Source organism: Rhinatrema bivittatum, chromosome 3 (assembly GCF_901001135.1).
Source record: "Rhinatrema bivittatum chromosome 3, aRhiBiv1.1, whole genome shotgun sequence".
Classification (NCBI taxonomy): domain Eukaryota; kingdom Metazoa; phylum Chordata; class Amphibia; order Gymnophiona; family Rhinatrematidae; genus Rhinatrema; species Rhinatrema bivittatum.
Window position 1 is genome coordinate 537,091,439 of NC_042617.1, and position 20,759 is coordinate 537,112,197.

The 20,759-nt window shown below is 49.7% G+C and overlaps 1 protein-coding gene across 1 annotated transcript in view; it reads right to left on the minus strand.

The window, feature by feature from the left end:
• IFT172 (intraflagellar transport 172) overlaps positions 1-20,759 on the minus strand; it is a 649,332-nt gene that overhangs the window by 311,209 nt on the left and 317,364 nt on the right. Inside the window, exon 23 of the mRNA XM_029596359.1 lies at positions 2,228-2,306. Within this exon, the coding sequence (XP_029452219.1) occupies positions 2,228-2,306 (79 nt within the window). The remainder of the gene's footprint in view (positions 1-2,227; positions 2,307-20,759) is intronic.

Sequence of the window (20,759 nt, forward strand, 5' to 3'; positions counted from 1 at the left end):
TCGCTGTGAAGCCTAGGCCCCTGTGATCGCCAGGGCTCCCCTCAGTGGCCAGAAGCTGATGGGCTCATCCCAAGCCAGCCCGAAGTGCAAAATCACTCCAGACTGCGGCCCAAGCCCCGGGCGGAAGCCCCGCAGGCCTTCTTCAATTGCACCTCCAAATGTCAATCCTAGAGATCCCATAAGTCCGCGGTATCCCGCATCGGGATGGGAGTGCGCTTCGGGACTGCTGACGTGGAAGAGTCCACCTTAGGGACCCGCAACACCTCCAAGGCCTCCTCGTGCAGAGGGTGAAACTTGTCCATTGCCGGGGGAACCTTCAGCCCCAAGTCCAGGATGTCCCTGTCCCAATGCCGCAGGTCCATAGTCAAGAGCGGGACCGGGAAGGTGGTAGAGGGCCACGCAGACCTGACCCACCCTGAATCCACGGAGCCTCCTCTAGCCTCCCCCGGAGGCGCGAGATCCCTAACTTTTCTTAGAATGACGGGGAGGAGAACAGCTGGACAACCCTGGGAACTGGTAACTGCCCCTTCGGACGTCCGGTGCTAATGCCTGGCTCTGGGCGAAGGGTGCCTGTCACTCTCTGCCCCCCTCGGGGGCGGGGACGAGTTCTCCGAGCCCTCCTGAGCCGAGGACGAGACCGAGGACTCCCAAACGTCCCGAGGTGGAATGGTCCTCAAAACCTTTTAACTCGCGGCCCTCCGGCCGGGGCCCACCGATTGCCGTTCCTGAGGCCTAGAAAACGGCGCTATGAGACCCCCAGCCGTTAAACCGCTGAACGTTTGCGCGCCCTATGGGCCCCAAAGGCCCCGCGCATGCCCAACGACTCCTGCCCCCTTTCCCGAGGGACCCGCGGGAACTGAGGGACGCAGAGGGAACCGTTGAGGAGAAGTGGAGGCGACGATTTCTGCCCCCCCTCCCGAAGGTTCCCGCCGCTATCGGGACCGCTGCCGACCAGGGCAGCAAAACGACTGCCCCTGCCGCGATCGGGACGCTGCCGCCGCGATTGGGACCGCTGTAGACCGTGGCGGCAAAATGGCTGCCCGAGCCGCGATTGGGACCGCTGCCGACTGCAGCGGCAAAATGGCTACCCTTACCGCCTCAGGGTCCCTGCGTGTCGCGATCGGGACCGCTGCCAACTGCAGCAGCAACAAATGCCGGTCAAGCCGTCCCAGTTCCACAGCACCAGGCGAATGACCCGCCGAGCCGACCGCCGAAGGAGGGACCACCCGCCGCTCAGGCGCCCGCCGTGTCCCGCGCCATTTCGCGGCCGCCGAAGGGGGCCCCCCGCTTCTCAGGCGCCAGCCGCGGCCAAAATGGCCGCCACTGCCGCACGGAGCGGGAAGAGCTCTTGAGGCCTTTCTTTCGCGCCCCCTCCCCCGCGCGGCGGCGATCGCGCGGGTTACGAACGAGCCCCCCCCCCCCGAGGCGCCACGGACGATCCCTCACCGTCTGGGAAGCAGCGCGCGCGCCGAACCGCCGGCCCGGCAACCGAGCCACAAGTCAAGCCGGCGAAAGAAAAGGCGCGAAACGGGGACCAAGGACCGCCGTAGGGAAGAGACACCTCCAATAAAATGCAGCGAACGGCCGACCCCCCCCCCCACCAGCAGCGCCCCCACCGGAGAGCGGCGACGCTACGAGAGAGAGAGAGAGAGCCGGCACAAAAAAACAAACCCCTTTTTTTTTTTTTTTTTTTTTTTTACAACAAACAAACCTGTCGCTGTCCACAGTCCTGGAGCCCTAATCCAACAGGGGGAGTGAACCGGGCTCCCCGGTGTCACCCCTGACGCTGCTACTAAGAAAGCCGGGTCCTCGACCCTAGCAGCGGCCTCAACCAGGGGGGGTAGTCCCCTCAGGACCTCACAACCCCCTTGGGAGGCAGGGCGGACGGAACGACAGTGACAATTTGGTAAACAGAAAAATTCAAAATTCAAAATTAAAGCACCCTAGCGAAACTGGCCTAAAACCCAAGAAAAAAGAACCGACCCTGACGGAGTACCAAAACCAGGGCAGGAAGGAGCTGTGACCGCACCTGCACCATCTACTGGAGACAGAGTAAGACTGAGGGGCTGTGACTGGCACAGGGGCATATATGGCTCCGCCCACAAGTTTTAGTCTGTCTCCATCTACTGGTGCGGAGTCACAACCCAGGTGTCCTGGACTGATCCTGGTACATACAGGGAAAGACCTTTTTGTGCAATTGAGAGCCTGCGACATTTGCTGCTGTTACCTTTTTGGAAGGCACTGCCCTTGCAGTAACAATCCAGGGCCCTCTGGGAATTCCGGACCTTCTCAAACAGATCTCCAGCCTACCACAGAACACAAAGGAAGAAACATGAATATAAAGAAACCTTGTAATGAAACAGAAAATAGAATGAATACATGTACAGTAAGAAGTACACACAGGAATAGAAAAGCAGACAGCAAGAATGTATGAAAGGAAACAGAATACATAGGAATAAGCATGAGTCACATAGGGAATATGGGATGGAAGGGTATGTATTGAAGCAGTGAAAGTACAAAATATATAAGAGAATCTCACTAGGTAAATATAAACTAGATATGCATGAACAATGGGCGTACAAGGGAGTAGAAATTACTTCGTGTAACTTTAATATGACCACTGAACAGTCGCCTCTCTTTTTTTTTTTTTTTAAATCATAAACACAAATGAGGACTGGGGACTTCAAGACTCCTGTAATAGATCCTGAAACTTTGCTCCTGCAAGAGCATATTCCAGGCTGTTAGCAGTATTTTCTAGTGTCATGACAGACCCTGATAATCCACCTTTCCAACATAACTGCACCCTATGGCAGGCAAGCAGAGTAGTGTGAACAGAACTGTCAGGAACAGTTTACGCTCTATGAAGAAGAAATATTTAAGTTAACCCTGGATGAGTCAACATGATCTATAGGTAAAGGAGAAGAAAAGACCAGAAAGAGAAACAAGAAGACACCAAAGAAAAGAATGGGAAAGAAAGAACAAGACAAATTAAATAAGAAAATACATACCTCAATGGAAAAAAATCATTAAATAACTCATCAAAAAAATGAAGTCACTTAACTGTAATAGGAGTTCTCTGAGGATAGCAGTTCACCAGTCACACAACCTAATGCTGTGAAACTGGACAGCCTCTTCCAGAGCTTTCCAGGAAGTTCTTCAGCTCCACTGGCCCATACACAACAGTTTCTGTGCAGCTGCTTGTCCACAGTATGTTTCAATCCTGTCATTAAGCTAATGAGCTCAACTCCAGAAGAGGAAGAGGGTGGATTTGTTTGACTGGTGAACTGCTGTCTTTATAGAGCACCTTTGGCAGATAAGTAACTTTTCTCAGAGGATAAGCAGTTCACCCATCAGACAACTGGGACTTCCTAGCTAAGGGTTATCCTCAAAATAAAAAGGGGAGGACACCACACAGGGCAGGTCAACTATTTTTGGCACATTAGAGCTCTATTTTTTTTTTCAACAGAACAACAAAGAGGACAGCCTAAAATAATAAAAATGGATCACAGGATGCTGTGTTTGGAATTGAAGCTTCAAACAGATTCTTTACAATAGATTGCCCAAACATGGTGTCATCTTAGGGATCAGCAGAGACTGGCTCTGAAGAGAAGTACTCACTATGCAACACCAAGTTTGAGCAGTTTGTTGAGCCCCCACTAATCTTTGGAGTCATTTTCATTAAAAACAGGAGTTGATATCAAAGCTGCACTGAACCATGTGTCAACTAACTTTCAGTGCTAAGGGTATATTCTTGGAGCACAGGTGTGGGGCATCAATGAACAGAAGCAGTTTCCCCCTCTGTTTTGGCTTCCTTAACAATGGGATGATGTTCCAAGGACTGCTGGGCAGAGATGGAGTCCACCTGTTGAAGAAGGGGTACAGCATCCTTCAAAAAAGACTGGCAAACCTAACGAGGAGGATGGTTTTATACTAGGATTGTAGGGATAATTTAGACCAACATTTTCAGAGTATATCTTAAAGAAGCTTATTCTCTCTGAACCAAGACAAATGGAAGACAGACAGCAATGAATTATGGACATTCCTCTATTTGTGCTGAGTCTGAGAAATACAGGCCTTACAGAAGGAATGCGTAGGTTGTAAAATCAATTCTGGCATGGGCGTCAGTTTGTCTAATGTTAGTTCTGCTGAAATAAAGGGCTTTGATACTGATTGGAGGACTCTTATCTTTAATGATATTTTGAGACTATGCAGGTCTCTATGATAACATGAACTCTTCATTTTTATTAAAAAAAAAAAAAAGTGTGAAACTCCCAGAGAGCTATGTATGCATTATGCAGATGAACTGCTATAAAATAAGTAAAAGCACAGTTGCTTACCTGTAACAGGTGTTCTCCTAGGACAGCAGGATGCTAGCCCTCACATGTGGGTGACATCATCTAATGGAGCCCGGCACAGAAAACTTTTGTCAAAGTTTCTAGAAGCTTTGACCAGTACACTGAGCATGCCAGCATGCCGCTATCCACGCGTCCATGCGAGGTACCCCTTCAGTCTTGTAACAAAGATAAAAGATACAAGCGAAAATATAAAACAACAAACCGTAAGGAGAACCCAACTCCGTGGGGAGGCAGGTGGGATTCCTGAGGACAAACATCCTGTTCTCCTAGGAGAATACCTGTTACAGGTAAGCAACTGCGCTTTTGTTGCAACCGTCCCTTCCCGACGGCTGCACTCCTCCTACTTCTCTCTTTTGCTCCTCCTCCTAGCTGCCACAGCATCTGTCTGCTGTCCTCTCTGGCGTTCCCGGCCGGCTTGGGCGCTGCCTCCCGCCATGCTCCTTCTGTACCTTAGGGCGCATGCGCCACACGGCCCTCGCTCTTATTTCCTACCTGGCGCGAACCTCAGGGGCGTCCCCCTGTGATGACGTCACGCTGCCCGGATATTTAAAGCCTACACTGTTTGCTAGCCTTTGAGTTAGCAAGGGGGATTCTTATGGATGGGATTCGCTCTCGTACCCAGCTACTTCGCCTCCAATCTTCATTGGACTCATCGCTAATGGGGTACCCGCTCCTCGGGGGCCTCACTTGCTTTTCAGGTCGCTATCAGGAAACCAGTACTTGCTCCTCAAGGGCCCATGTTCCCTGACTCGCTGCCTGCTCCTACCTTCTCTTCTGCCTGGAAGGATTTGCTTTCTTCAACACCAGTGAGTACCACCATCTCCACCTCAGAGCTTTCCCTGGAACCAGGTACTCGCTTCTCGAGGGCCTGCCTCCATTCCAGCCCTGATGCCATCTCTTACGTGGAACCGCTGTGTGAGTATATCTCCTTCAAGCCTCTCAGCTCTTAGGGATCAGGTACTCGCTCCTCGAGGGCCTGCTCTTCCTATCCTGGGGTTCTCCATACTGGGGCTTGTTCATATTCCACTGTACTCATTCTCAGTTCTTTCCACTAGAGCACTGCTACCGGAGGAGTCACTGTTCCAGCGCCTGAGGGATACTAGTCCAGCTGGGCTACTTCAACTACTCATCACTGCCACCTCTGGTGGCTACACAACATTGTTTAAATAAAGATCAATCTCTGTGTTTGTTTGTCCTCAGCTGAGCCTGACCTGTGGCCCCTCACGGGACTGCCCCCCTCCCCCCCCCCCCCCCCCCCCCCCGTGGGCGTGGTCAGCTGCCACAGTGTCCAAGGGTCCACCCAAACCTCACTAATTACAACAGCTTTCTCCTAGGACAAGCAGGATGGTAAGTCCTCACATGTGGGTGAATACCAAGTTCCAGACTGTCCTGTAGCAGGAGACACCAATAGTGGCTGAACAAGGTGCCAACGGGCACAACACAACTGCGGTGCTGTAGATCGATGGGGACTGTCTGGTTCTCACAGAAGCACGAAGAGTTGGGGTCAAGCCTGGAACAGGTTTCTCAGGATGGATTGACCAAAAGTACTGTCCTGATGCCTGTCCTTATCCAAGCAATAATGAGCCACAAACGTATGAAGAGAACTCCAGGTTGTGGTCCGGCAAATTTCAACAATGGGGACTGCATGCAAATGAACCACTGACGTTGCCAGAGTCCGCACAGAGTGAGCCTTTACTCTGCCAGCTAGCGGAAGGCCTGCCCGCGCACAGCAGAAGGTGATGCAATCCGCCAGCCAGTTCAACAAGGTCTGTTTACCCACCACCAGTCCCAGCCTGTTGGAATCAAAGGACATGAAGAGCTGAGTGGACTGTCTGTGGCCGGCAGTGTGATCTAGATAGAAAGCTAAAGCCCTTTTACAGTCCAAAGTATGAAGAGCCTGTTCCCCCGAGTGGGAATGAGGCCTTGGAAAGAAGGTGGGTAAAATGATGGACTGATTGATATAAAAATCAGTTACAACCTTGGGCAGAAACTTCAGATGCGTACGCGAGACCACACGATCATGGAAGAACTTCGTGTATGGTGGGTATGTAACCAGAGATTGAAGCTCACTGACCTTATGAGCCGAAGTAATCGCCACCAGAATATGACTTTCCAGGTGAGGAACTTCAGATTGCAGGATTGCAGCGGCTCAAAAGGAGGTCGCATGAGTCGTGCCAGGACAAAGTTGAGGTCCCAGGATGCAACCGGAGGCCGAAGAGGGGGCTTCAGCTGGTGGAGGGCCCGCATGAAACGGCCTACTAAAGGTTGCACCGAAATGGGCGTGCCAGTGACACCCTGATGGTACACACCGACAGCGCTAAGGTGAACCCTGACTGAGCTGGTTTGAAGCCCAGACTCGGGAAGATGCCACAGGTAGTCCAACAGCCGGGGAAGGGGACATGAAAAAGGATCTAAATCATGCCCTGTGCACCAGATGGAAAACCTTTTCCACTTCAAGATGTAGGACTTCCTGATGGAAGGCTTCCGAGACACCACCAGAACCTGGGAGACGCAGTCCGAGAGCGCCAAGGGCTGGAGGACTACGTGCTCAACATTCAAGCTGTTAGGGGCCATCACCTGGAGGTCTGGATGGTGCAGAGCACCCTGATTCTGCGAGATGAGATCGGGCGCTGTCCCCAGCCAGATGGGTGCCCGTACCGACAGGTCCTGTAGAAGCAGGAACTAGACTTGTCAGGGCCTAGAGGGTGCCACGAATATCATGGTTCCCCTGTCCTACTGAAGCTTCAGCAGTGTCCTCGAGAGGAGCAGTAGAGGGGGGTACTCGTACAGTAGGCTTCACCCCCAGTGGAGGGAGAAGGCATTGCAGGCTGGATGCCCACCCTCTGACACCAGGAAGCAGAACCTGCTCACCTAGTGGTTGTGTGGGGAGGCGAAGAGATCCACATCCGGCGTACCCCCACTGGCGAAGTAGTTCAGCTGTTACCTTCGGATTGAGGGACCACTCATGTGACTGGAAGGAATGACTTAAGCAGTCCACCAGCACATTGAGATGGCCCGGCAGGTATGTCGGTCACAGAAACATCCCTTGTGAAAGGGCCCAGGGTCCACACGTGCACTGCCTCGTAGCAGAGGAGGAATGAACCCATGCCACCCTGCCTGTTGATATACACATCACTACCTGGTTGTCTGTCTGGATCAGGACTGCCTTGTGCAACAGCCGGTCTCTGAATGCCCACAAGGCATAATGGATTGCCCGAAGTTCCAGGAAGTTTATTTGACTGTCCAGAAGGGCTCCCCAGCCTTGAGGAGAGGCATTGGTGGTGAGGATCATCTGAGGCGGAGCAGACTGGAAGGGGAGTTCCCTCTCCAAGTTGGAGAGGTCTTCCCACCAGGACAGAGAAACTCACAGAGGATCTGTCTGGGACTGTGATGGGAGTCTCGAGGTCCTGGGAGGCCTGTCGCCATTGTGACAGGCCATCCGCATGCACAGGCTTGCGAGAGGGGTAACATGGATAGAGGCCGCCATGTGGCCTAGCAGGCGGAGCAGGAGGTGGGCAGACACCTGCTGGCTGTTGCAGACAGAGGTCGACAGCGAGGCGAGGGCAAGGGCCCGATTCTTGGGCAATAACGCTCTCTCCTGAGCTGTGTCCAGCCTGGCCCCTATGAAGTCCAGCTGAGTAGACGGGCAGAGATGAAACTTGGGGTAGTTGATAACGAACCCCAAAGTTTGTCGCCCTGCACTGTCAGGGCCAGAGCACTCAGGGCCCCCGCCCGGAAGCCGCTATTGATTAACCAGACGTTAAGGTACGGGAAGACATGCATCGTTCGACATCTGGGGTAGGCCGCTACCACCGCCAGGCATTTGGTGAAAATGCGGGTGCAGAAGCAGAGGTACTTCCTGTGACTGATGGTATGTGAGCATATGCAATACTTGAGATTGAGGGAGCAAAGCCAGTCTCCTCCTCTGAGGAGGGGAATCAGCGTGCTCAGAGAGACCATCTTGAATTTTTCTCTTGCAAGAAACCTGTTCAATGCCCTGAGGTTGAGGATGGGGCACAAGCTTCCATTCCTTTTCGGAATGAGGAAATACCTCAAATAGTACCCTCGGCCCTGCTGGGAGTGAGGGACCAGCTCTATCGCTCCTGCTGTTAGAAGGGCGGAGAGCTCTGTTTGAAGTATGACCTGCTGGGTGGACGAACCCCATGATGGACATGGGGGAGAGGTCCCTGGGAGTTGGCTGAAATTGAGACGGTACCCCTGACGGATGATAGAAAGGACCCATCAGTCCGAAGTGATCTCTTCCCAGCGATGGACGAAACTAAGGAGCCTGTCTCCTACTGGGGGATCCGGCATCAGGGGCATGGTCAACTGACTTTCGCTCTCTCACCACCAGTCAAAAGCCCGTGGTCGGAACTTGTTGGGGAGCCGGCTGGGGTCTAGGTGCTTGCTGCTGGCGAGGATTGCCCCTAGAGCCAGTGCATGGCATATGTGCCTAGGAGGCTGGAGGATATTTTTTCCTCTGCCTGTAAAAGGGCTTCCGGGATCCCGGCCTGGAGGATTTCCTGGGAGAGGATGGGCCTTCGGAGGTGCTAGCAGACAGCTGTTGAAGGGTGTCATGATGATCCTTCAGTTATGCTAACGCATCCCGGACTTTATCCCTGAAGAGGTTTTCACCTGTGCAGAGGAGGTCGGCTAACCTTTCCTTGACCTCCGGATGGAGGTCCGAGGCTCTGAGCCACGCCATCCTCCGGGCGCCAATGCCCACCCATGGCCACACAGGCTGCTGTCTCGAAGTTTTTCCATCTTATCAAGATGCTCCCAATGGACCTTGGGGGCCATCTGGTCACACAGACGACATCCACGGACGTCGTGTGAGGCCCCAGGCAGAGGATACAGACCTCATGCGGATCCGTGATGGAAATGGTCCACAGGCACTGGGGGCATTGATGAAAACCGGTCAACGCCACGGAAAACACCCAGCATATGGTCGATGACCGCTGGTCACCGTGCGGCGAGGCGTCAGGAATCAAACGCAGGCTAGAGTTAAAAACAGTAAGAACTTACTGACCGAGGAAGCACTGACTGAAAAGAGGGACCTGACAAGGAAGTCAAGAAAGGAAAATTAGTTCTTACCTGTTAATTTTCGTTCCTGTAGTACCACGGATCAGTCCAGTCCGTGGGTTGAGCCTTCTGTCCAGCAAATGGAGACAGACCAAAACTGAAAGGGTATCCTATATCAGGACAGAGCTTACCCTGCAGCCCTTCAGTATAACCATTGTCAAAGCAGATAAGAATAAAGATAACCAGTAAAAGATCAAGCAAGTAACAATAGAACTCAAGCAAGTAACGAGAGAACTCTCAAAAACTAAACAATTGCAAACATTGAATGGACTGAATATGATCGCTCTTGCATATCCATTATCTTCAGAACAGATGCTTCCGGTGCCTTTAAGGATAATCACAGATGAAAAACATCCAGTAACCTGCAAAAAGAGTTTCGAGTGGACGGCAGAAAATACAGGGAAGGGTATCTGGACTGATCCGTGGTACTACAGAAATGAAAATCAATAGGTAAGAACTAATTTTCCTTTCCCTGTACGGACCCGGATCAGTCCAGACTGTGGGATGTACCAAAGCGTCAATACAGAGGGTGGGACAGAGACAGTCCCGCTCAAAGCACCTGCCGACCGAAGGAACCAAACACTGGCGCCTGTACATCAAGGCGGTAATGTCGAACAAAGGTATGCAGGGATTTCCATGTAGTGGCCCTGCATATTTCCTGCAGAGAGACCGATTGACTCTCCCCCCAAGAATTAGCCTGAGAATGCAAGTAATGAGCCTTTAGGCCCTCCGGAACTGCCCAGCCTTGACAGATATAGGCTGACGAGATCGCCTCCAACCACCAAGCAATTGTAGTCTTAGAAGCTTGGTTGCCCCTATTTGGACCACTCCACAGGACAAAAAGATGATCTGAGTCCCGAAAATCATTGGTGACCTGGAGGTAATGCAGTAAAATGCGTTTTACATCAAGGCGGTGAAGATCACCCCCAACTGTACTCGCGATATCCGCAGGAGAGAACACGGGAAGCTCCACCGACTGATTGACATTAAAGGAAGAATCAACCTTCGGCAAGAAAGAAGGTACAGTCTTGAGAGAAACTCCGGAATCAGAAAACCGCAGAAAGGGTTCCCGACAGGACAACGCTTGAATCTCCAACACCCGTCTGGCGGAGCAAATAGAAACCAGGAAAACTGTCTTGAGCGTCAGATCCTTAAGGGTAGTCCGATGGAGAGCTTCGAAAGGAGCCTCACAGAGAGCCCGAAGGACTAAATTAAGACTCCACAAAGGACAAGTGGACCGGACGGGCGGCTTCAAATGCTTGGCGCCCTTGAGGAAACTGACAACATCCGGGTGAGACGCTATTGCATAACCATCAATGTTACTTAAGAGAGAGCCAAGAGCGGACACTTGGATGTACAACGAGCTGAATGAGAGACCCTTGGAGAGGCCCTTCTGGAGGAAGGAAAGAATCACAGAAACCGGAGCTGAACGAGCCGAGACACCTGATTCTGCTCATACATTTTCAAAAACTTTCCAAATGTGGATATAAGCCAGAGAAGTAGACGACTTACGGGCTCGAAGCAGGGTGGATATAACTTCCTCTTTATATCCCTTCTTTCTCAGTCTTCGCCGTTCAAAAGCCAAGCCGCTAGACAGAAGCAATCCGCCTGGTCGAAAAATATGGGACCCTGCCAGAGTAGGCGAGGGAGATGGCCGAGACAAAGACGACCGTCCGTTGCCAGGTTTACCAGATCCGTGAACCACGGTCTGCGGGGCCATTCGGGTGCCACGAGGATGACCGGTCCCCTGTGAAGTTCTATTCTTCGGAGAACTTTTCCTACTAGAGGCCAAGGAGGAAACACGTACAGAAGGATGTCGTGGGGCCAGGGAAGGACAAGAGCATCCACTTCTTCCGAACAGTGCTCCCTCCAGCGGTTGAAGAACCTGGGAGCTTTGGCATTGCTCAAGGTTGCCATCAGGTCCAGGTGAGGAGGACCCCCATCTGCTGATGATCAGATCCATCGCTCCGTCTGATAACTCCCACTCGCCTGGATCGAGACGCTGATGACTCAAGAAATCGGTTTGCACATTCTTCTTGCCCGCTATATGGGAGGCTGCTAGGCGCTCCAGGTGACATTCTGCCCAGGCAAAGAGTCTGCTGGCTTCTAGGGCCACCAGGCGACTCCCGGTGCCCCCCTGTCGAATGATATAAGCCACCGTGGTGGAGTTGTCCGAGAGTACTTGCACCGTCAGAGGGAGAAAAACCTTGAGAGCTAGATGGACCGCCCGGGCCTCCAGGTGATTGATGTGCCAGCGGGATTGGGCTGAGGACCAGTATCCCTGCGTGGCCTGTGACTGGCAGACTGCTCCCCATCCGAAGAGACTGGCATCTGTCGTGACTAAAATCCACTGCGGAGTCTGAAGGGACATGCCCCTTGGAAGGTGCATCAGTGAGAGCCACCATTGTACGTCGGCAATGGTAGAGTCTGAGAGCGGGAGAATCGTCCAGAACTGTTCCAACTCTGGTTTCCAGCGGGATAGCAAAGCTTTCTGTAATGGTCGCATATGCACAAAAGCCCAGGGGACCAGGTCGATAGTGGAAGCCATGGTCCCCAGGAACTGAAGGTAGTCCCCATGCTGTGGGAAGCAGAAGCGAGAAAAGGCTGTGCACTTGGTCCATAAGCTTGAGTACCTAAGCGTCCGGCAGGAACACCTTGCCGAACCGGGTATCGAAGCACGCCCCCAGAAATTCCAAGACCTGGGAGGGCTGCAGATTGCTTTTGGGAAAATTGACTATCCACCCGAGAGAGGTGAGGAGAGCAAGGACCCGGTCAACTGCGAGCCTGCAGACAGTCTCCGACTTGACCCGCACGAGCCAGTCATCCAGGTAAGGATGGACCAGGACTCCTTCTCGTTGGAGGGCAGCCGCCACAACCTCCATAACCTTGGTGAAAGTGCGTGGCGCGGTGGCCAGGCCGAAGGGCAGAGCCCTGAACTGAAAATGCTGGCCCAGATTGTTGAATCGGAGATACTTCTGATGCTCGTGGCGAATCGGGATGTGTAATTAAGCCTCCTTCAAATCGAGAGAGGCCAGATATTCACCGGAGCGAACAGCCGCTATGACAGCCCTCAGGGTCTCCATCTGAAAATGCGGTACCCTGAGGGTCCGGTTGACTCTCTTGAGGTCCAGGATCAGACGGAAGGAACTGTCCTTTTTCGGCACAATGAAGTAGATGGAATACCGGCCGGCGCCTTGTTCCTCCACTGGGACTGGGACTATGGCTCCCAGCTCCTGGAGCCTGGCAAGAGTCTGGAATACGGCAGCCCGCTTTCGGTGTCCGCAAGGAGAGACTATGTACAGATCCAGCAGGTCTCGAGCAAACTCCAAAGCGTAACCTTTCTCTATTATTTCGAGGACCCACTGGTCCGATGTAATTTTGGCCCATTACTCTAAGAACAAGGAGAGGCGACCACCTAAGTTTATAATGGAGGAATGAGCCAGCCGGATCTCATTGGGAGGCGGGCTTTGTGGCAGAATGCTGTGGGTTACCATCTCGGAAGGCCCGACGGCCCCGAAAGGAATGAGACCAGGACTGGGATCTGGAGGAATTTCCTCGAGAGAAAGAACCTTGTGCCCGATTATTATACCTTTGCTGGCCCCTGAAGCGGGAACGTGTAGGGGAAAAAAGACCTTGACTGTTTCAGGCAGTCCTACAGCAGCTTATGGACCTTGTGCTCACCCAAGGACTTAATAAGCTGTTCTAAGTCCTCGCTAAAAAGCAACTTACCCTTGAAAGGAAGTGTGCCCAACTGAGACTTGGAAGAAGAATCCACCAACCAATTGCGCAGCCAGAGGAGACGTCTGGCCGACACCGCGGAAACCATCGCTTTGGCCTGCATGCAAAGTAAATCGTAAAGAGCATCCGCCCCATACGCTACAGTGCCTTCCAACCATTCAGCCTGCTCCACCTCTGCAGATGGGAGGTTCTGGGTGCTGAGCAATTGTTGAACCACCTAAGGCTTGCCCTCTGCATGAGACTGCTGCACATCGTCGCCTAGATTCCTAAGGCCAGGACTTAGAAGTTACGCTTGAGATAGAATTTGAGCTTGCGGTCCTGCACGTCCTTCAACACCATGGCTCCACCACCAGAATAGTGGTGTGCTTGGTGACCGCAGACACAGAAGAATCCACTTAGGGATTTTAAGCACCTCCAGGTAATCCTTGGGGAGAGGATAGAGCTTGTCCATAGCTCTCCCCACTCGGAGCCCCGTCTCAGGAGCTTCCCATTCTCGGAGGAGCAGCAGCTTGTGCATAGGATGGAAGGGGAAAGTGCATGGAGGAGCCCTGAATCCCGCCAGGACCGGGTCCACGTGAGCTGGCATCGCAGCCGTGACTGTTTCGTCCGGAGGGATCTCAATCCCCAGCTCCTGAAGTATGAAGGGAATGAGCGGTTCCAGCTCTTCCTTCTGAAATAAGTGGAGCACTCGTGGATCATCCCTCTCCAGAGGGGGGGGGGCAGGCCCCGCCAAATCTGCATCCGGATCCTGATCTGGTGTCACGGTGGAGCCGGAGGATCCAGGGGTGGGGGAACCCCCGGTACCACTCAAACTTGGATGGACCCCTGCGCATCTGGTGCCGCGGGAGCAAGCGGAGAGGGCATTTGGGGGATCTTAGTGGGGGGGAGGACCTGGTAGAGATTCCTCCTCCTCCTGTAGACTGGCCAAATAAGATTTGTGCATTAATAGCACAAATTCAGAAGAAAAACGTGGCCTGGATTTCCCGGGGGGGGGGGGGGGGAGGAGGAGTCCTCATCCTGGGCATGCGCGGGGCTCAAATCGGGGGGGAGAAAATGAAAAATCTGGCTCTTCTGAGTCCTGCAGCCCCAAATCGGGAGCTGCAGAAATCCCCAAGATGGCTGCCGTTCTCGCGGTTTGCCGACTCGGGTTTCTCCTTACTTCCACTTTGTAAAGAACCACCGCATCTGCCTATCTCCAGTACTTTATAACCACTCCTGACTCTAAGAGAGAGATGTAGATGTGGTGGTTCTTCACAAAGTGGAAGTAAGGAGAAACCACAGAACTACACGCTGGTTAGTTGGACTTGGTAGGGAGTAAATTAATGGAATTGCTGTTAAAACAAAGGATAGTGCAGTTTCTGAGACAGTATGGTTTTACCAGAAGTAGTTCTGGTCAGAAAAATCTAATAATTTCTTTGAATGGGTGACAAGGGAGTTAGATTCGGGGAGAACGCTAGTCGTAGTGTATTTGGATTTCATGATGCTGAAGAGGTGACTTATAAACAAACTGAGTACCAAAGGTTAAATATTTTATTTATATTCTGTTTTTCAGGAAATTCAAAGCAGAACACTTTCAGGTACTCTGTATATTTTCCTGTTCCCAGTGGGTTCACAATCTAAGTCTGTACCTGAGGCAATGGACAGTGAAGTGACTTGCCCAAGGTCACAAGAGCAGCAGTGGGAGTTGAACCTTGGCTTTCCTTATTTGCAGCCCACTACTCTAATTACTATGCTACTCCTCCACTCCATTAGAGTTGCCTTTTTGCAGATGATACCACAATCTGCAACAAGGCAGACAACCTGGAAAGTGTGCAAAACAAAGCAAGATCTAGTGAAGCCTGAGAAATAATATGAAGTTTGGCAGCTAAAATTTAATGCTACAAAATGAAGGATCATGTATTTGGGTTGCAAAAACCCAAGGGAGCAGTAGAGTATAGGGGTTGAAGTTCTTCTGTGCACAAAAGAGCGAGATCTAGAGGTGATCATATTTGATGATTTTAGGTGGCTAAACAGGTAGAAGAGGATAGCAAAAACCAGAAGAATGGCTGGATGCTTAGGGAGAGGAATAGTCAGCAAGAAAAAGTAGGTGATACTGCCTTGATATAAGTCTCTGGTGAGACCTCAATTGGAGTACCGTGTACAGTTCTGAAGACCACACTTTCAAAAGGATATAAACCGAATAGAGTCAGTCCAGAAGGCAGCTACTAAAATGATCAACCTAATAAAGCATATGGGGACAGACTTAAAGATCTAGACATGTATACCATGGAGGAAAGGAAGGAAGCAGGAGTTATGTCAAAGACATTCTAATACCACCATATAATAAATTCAGAGGAGGTGGGCCTCTTTCAATGGAAAGGAGGCTCTAGAAAAAAGGGTCATGGGATGATAGTGAAAGGGGATAGATTCAAAAGTAATAAGGAAATATTTCCAAGGAGGTCACAGAGAACAGCCTCCCTATGGAGGTGGTGGAGACGAGGACTATACCAGAAATCAAGAAAACAAAGAGGATCTCTGAAGGAGAAGAAAAGACGATAAAACTGAATAGGAGATGTGGAAGGCAGACTGGATGGGCTGCATGGTCTTTATCTGCTGTCATTTTCTATATGTTTATATGAAACTGTCCAACTACAACATGGCACACCTTGCGTCAACAGTGAACCTCAGAGCTTGAAGTGTGTTATTGGTATCTTGTATTAAAGTATTTATATTTTTATTCTTATTTTTTATTAATTCTGCGTTGAAGCTGCTTTCGGTTTGTAATTGTTCCTTGTTTCCAAATGTTTGAATGTTATAATACGCTAGTGTTCAATGTTTAATGTATCGCCTCCCAGCGAAAGTTCTGTTTCAATGTAAACCGGTGTGATCTGTATTCTTTACAGGAATGTCGGTTACATAAAAATTCAAAACCAATAAATAAATAAATAAATAAATAAGAGACATCACAAGAAAAGATCTACTGGACACACCATAATGAACTGAGCTGGATGATGCTGGCCGCTCATCACTCTTCATGTACTGAGTCACTGGCCCTGCAATAGGCCCCCTGAGTTCTTCAAAGTTAAATAGGGCAGAAAAATGATGGGAGCCTTGGAGTGTTTTGAGGGGAGTCAATGGTCTGTGGAGACAGTTGTGGCAGTTGCTACGAAAGGAGGGCAGAGTTATATGCAGTGCAGTAGCTCCTTACTTCCAGAGCTGTACGTCAAAAAGAGATCTGTATTGACATTCCTAGTCTTTCGATAGTTCTTCAACCCTGGATCTTCTCAGGTCTGTACCTGAGTGCTCAGAGCTCTCTGCTCAACATGAGCTGGGAGAGTAAATGTGGACTCGCTCTTTGTGCCTAACCACAGGCTTTAATGCCAAAGAACTATTTATTTATTCAGATTTCTACACCGCCTCCCCTGAAAAGCTGAAGTATCTTTTGGCAACTCCTTATTTCCAATGGATGTTGCAGCTCCCTGGTCCATCCGCTTCAATGGCCTCAATGCCAGTTTGGCAGAACTGTTTTTTTTCTTTAGCACAAGATTCTTCAGTACGGAAACCCTACTAATCTCTCAAAGAGACAAGGACAAGATGGAAGCGGTACAGAGAAGGGCGACCAGGAAGGTGGAGGGTCTTCATAGGATGACATACGAGGAGAGATTGAAGAATCTAAATATGTACTCCCTGGAGGAAAGGAGGAGCAGGGGTGATATGATTCAGACTTTCAGATACTTGAAAAACTTTAATGATCCAAAGACAACGACAAACCTTTTCTGTCAGAAAAAAATCAGCAGAACCAGAGGTCACGAGCTGAGGCTCCAGGGAGGAAGATTAAGAACCAATGTCAGGAAGTATTTCTTCACGTAAAGGGTGGTGGATGCCTGGAATGCCCTTCTGGAGGAAGTGGTGAAGTCTAAAACTGTGAACGACTTCAAAGGGGCGTGGGATAAACACTGTGGATCCATCAAGTCTAGAGGGCGTGAATAAAGTGGAGGCATTCAAACACTGCACGGAGCGGCAGTAGCCACAGCGGCATTCAAACAGTGCACGGAGCGGCAGTAGCCACAGAGGCATTCACGGAGCGGGATGCCAGTGGCCAGTAGTTGGTGTTCCACCTTCACGGAGCAGAAGGATGGAGGGCTGCTATTTCCAAAAAAAAATAAAACAAAACAAAAAAATAAAAACAGGGGTGGGTAAGAGTAGGGGGCAAGGGGGTGGCCTGCTTGTTACAGCGGTTGCTACCCCTAATTGAGCTGGATGTCACTTGGATGCAGATACAGAGATGCTCTCTAAATTGGGTGGAGGGGAATTAGGGCTGGAGGGTACTGGAAGCCAATAGTAACAGGTGGGAGAGTGAAAAAGGGAAAAAAAAATGGATAAAGTGCGTAGCTTGCTGGGCAGACTTGATGGGCCGTTTGGTCTTCTTCTGCCGTCATTTCTATGTTTCTATGTTTCAAAGGATTAGATCATGGCCACTCCTACATTCTTGCCTTGCTTGACATATCATCAGCATTTGACACCATCAGCCACAACATTCTAATTAACCATCTCACTGAAATTGGCATTACAGGAACAGCCTTGCACTGGTTTGAATCTTACCTTATGTGATGTAGCGCAGCCCAGCCGCAGGCAGGAGCTGACAAGCTACTATAAGAGCAGCAAGAATACCAGAGCCAGACAGCAGGGGGCGCAGGGGAAGAGAAGGACTACGAATCCCAGCTTCCCTGAAACACCACCAGACAAGGGAGGAAAGCCTGAAGGCAAACAGGTGGCAGGCATAGACCTTAATGAGGCAGACACAGATGAGCCCATGGAGGTGGAGAAAGAGGGCGTGCCCCCTTGGTGGAACTGGCCACAAAAACCCAGCTCTTCGGAGTCAGAGATGGAGGTAGGTTCAGGGGGAGAGGAGTCCTCCAGTTCATATATGGATACCGAGTAAGCTGTGTGGGGTAAAGGATACTCCTTAGCCTAAAGGGGAAGCCCGGGAGGAGGGCTCTAAAGGGGCCTGTGGGTTAGCTCCTGTGATAGAGCTAAGCATAAGAAGTAAGAGGGTTACTCTGTAATAGCACTGCTTGTAAGAGAACCGGAGGGTTGGAGGGGGATGGGACAACCCTCATGTAATGTTTCCAGGTGGTACTTGATAAACTGCTTTGAAGGAACTAGCACTCTCTCTCTCTGTGTTGTCTTTGGGGGGGATCGGGGGCTTGCTTACCCCCAACCCTGCTTGAAGTGAACTTAGGAGCCCAGTCAAACCAGGGCCAGCGGAGGCCCGGACCCCGGGATTTACTCGAGCCTGGCAAACTCCAGGAACCTTGGCCGCGGGTGGCGACACAGGACGGCCGACGGAAGGGCGGCGACCAAGGCCTCACGGACGGTGAGCCATCACACTTAAGAACAGACACTAAAGTCAGAATAGGCAACAGTGAATCCACGCCCATCAACCTAACTTGAGGCGTTCCACAAGGATCCTCCCTATCTTCCACCCTCTTCAACATCTACCTGCTACCCCTATGCCAACTCCTTTCCGATCTAGGTCTCACCCACTTTATTTACGTGGATAATGTCCAAATCCTCATTCCCATCACAGAATCTCTCTCCAAATCCCTCAAGACATGGGGAAACTGTCTTGCTGCAATTAATTACCTCCTCACAAACCTTCATCTCGCACTTAACACCTCCAAAACTGAACTCCTCATCATTTCCGCCCACCATAACACTGTGATCCCCCCCTCCGATCTCAACCCCCTTCCCCCCTCAACTTCTTTTTCGCAACATGTACGAGATCTAGGCGTCATCTTAGACAACCAATTAAACCTAAAAAAATTCAACTCCACCATGAAAGAATGCTACTTTAAACTCCACGTCTTAAAAAAAACTGAGACCTCTCCTCCATTTCAATGATTTCCATGCAGTCCTTCAGGCCACATTATTCTCCAAAATAGACTACTGTAATTCATTACTCCTAGACCTCCCAGCAACTACTTTCAAATGTTGCAAAACGCCTCTGCCAGAATCCTCACTAACACCCACAAGAAAGACCATATCACCCCCATCCTTAGAGACCTCCACTGGCTCCCAATATCTTCCAGAATTCTCTACAAGTGTCTTTCTATCATACACAAAACCCTACACAACCAAGTTATGCATTGGCTTAACGATTCCTTTTATCACCATACCTCCAACAGACCCACCAGATCAGCCTATAAAGAATCCTACACACTCCCTCCCCTAAACTCACACACCTTAATGCAATGAAAGAACGAGCTTTATCCATTGCAGGACCCTCAATCTGAAACTCCATGCCCCCTGAACTCCGTCAGGAAACTGCACCCAGAAATTAAAAAAAAAAAGCTAAAGACCTGGCTCTTTAAACAGGCATTCTCATAATAGCTCTCTACTGTCCACTACTCAATATCTCAAACTTTTCTCCAGAAATTAGCGACCTCCTCTCATGACCACATGCTGTTTATCTCTCTTTGCCTCACAACACATCCCCCTCAAGTGTAAATCATCACTTATCACATCATGCAACCCCTCACTCGGAATGATATGTTAGTCCATCTTTGTTATCTTTAACCTACTCATGTTTTATTTCTACATTTTATCTTTGTTATTGTATTATGTTAATCTCCTAATTTATTCATTATTGTTCCACGTTACCATTTATGTTCCATGAAATTCTGAAATGTTTAACGTTATTTTCTCCACGTTCCATGTAATGCGATAAGTTCCATGTAAACTGATATGATGTACCAACGAATACCGGTATATAAAAGCTCTTAAACAAACAAACAAATAAATAAATAAATAAGATGGGCTTGAATTTATATGCATAACTATTCAACAGGGAAGGCTGGATAGACCATTTTGGTCTTTATCTGCCATTATTTATTATATTGCTATTAAAGCAGGTTGCTATGAAAGAAGCAAAATATGTTCAAGGAGACTGCAGAAAAAATGAGCCTGAGGCATTCTGTAGGTGTATGGCAACTGCTACGCATACCCATTATAGCTGAAAAATCTTGGAAAGCTCTGGTAGAGGCTATTTGGTTTGGTGCCATCAGAATATCATCATTCAGTTCTCTGATGGGTGAACTGCTTGTCTTCAGAGAAAAGTAATTTCAATAAAGGTATGAGAAAAGTGAAATTGCAGAGAACAAGGACACCAGAATAGAAATGCAGAAGGAACAAACATCTTTACTTTGTTACTTTTTGTGAAAAAATGCACTCAGTATCTTTATTTAAATTTCAGAAGTGATAATTTGTGAACTGACAGATTGAAATCTGTTCACTTAAATTAGTTCAAACCTTAAATTTATTCTACTTAATTTTATATGTACATTTAATTATTGTCTGATCAAAAAGTATTATAGGACTTATGATTTGTCTGATAATAAATTAACAAATAGATGATAGCTACAGTATTTTTAATTGTGTTTACTTTTTAGTGTTGAATAAATTCTCAAAACTAGAAATGTATTTTTCTATTCATTTTTTCAAGAAAAGGTCCCTCCAAAAATAGTTTTAGGTTATTATATAACATAGGCCAAACATGGCTATAGTCCCCTGTAAGAACATAAACATGCATGTAATTTTACAAGA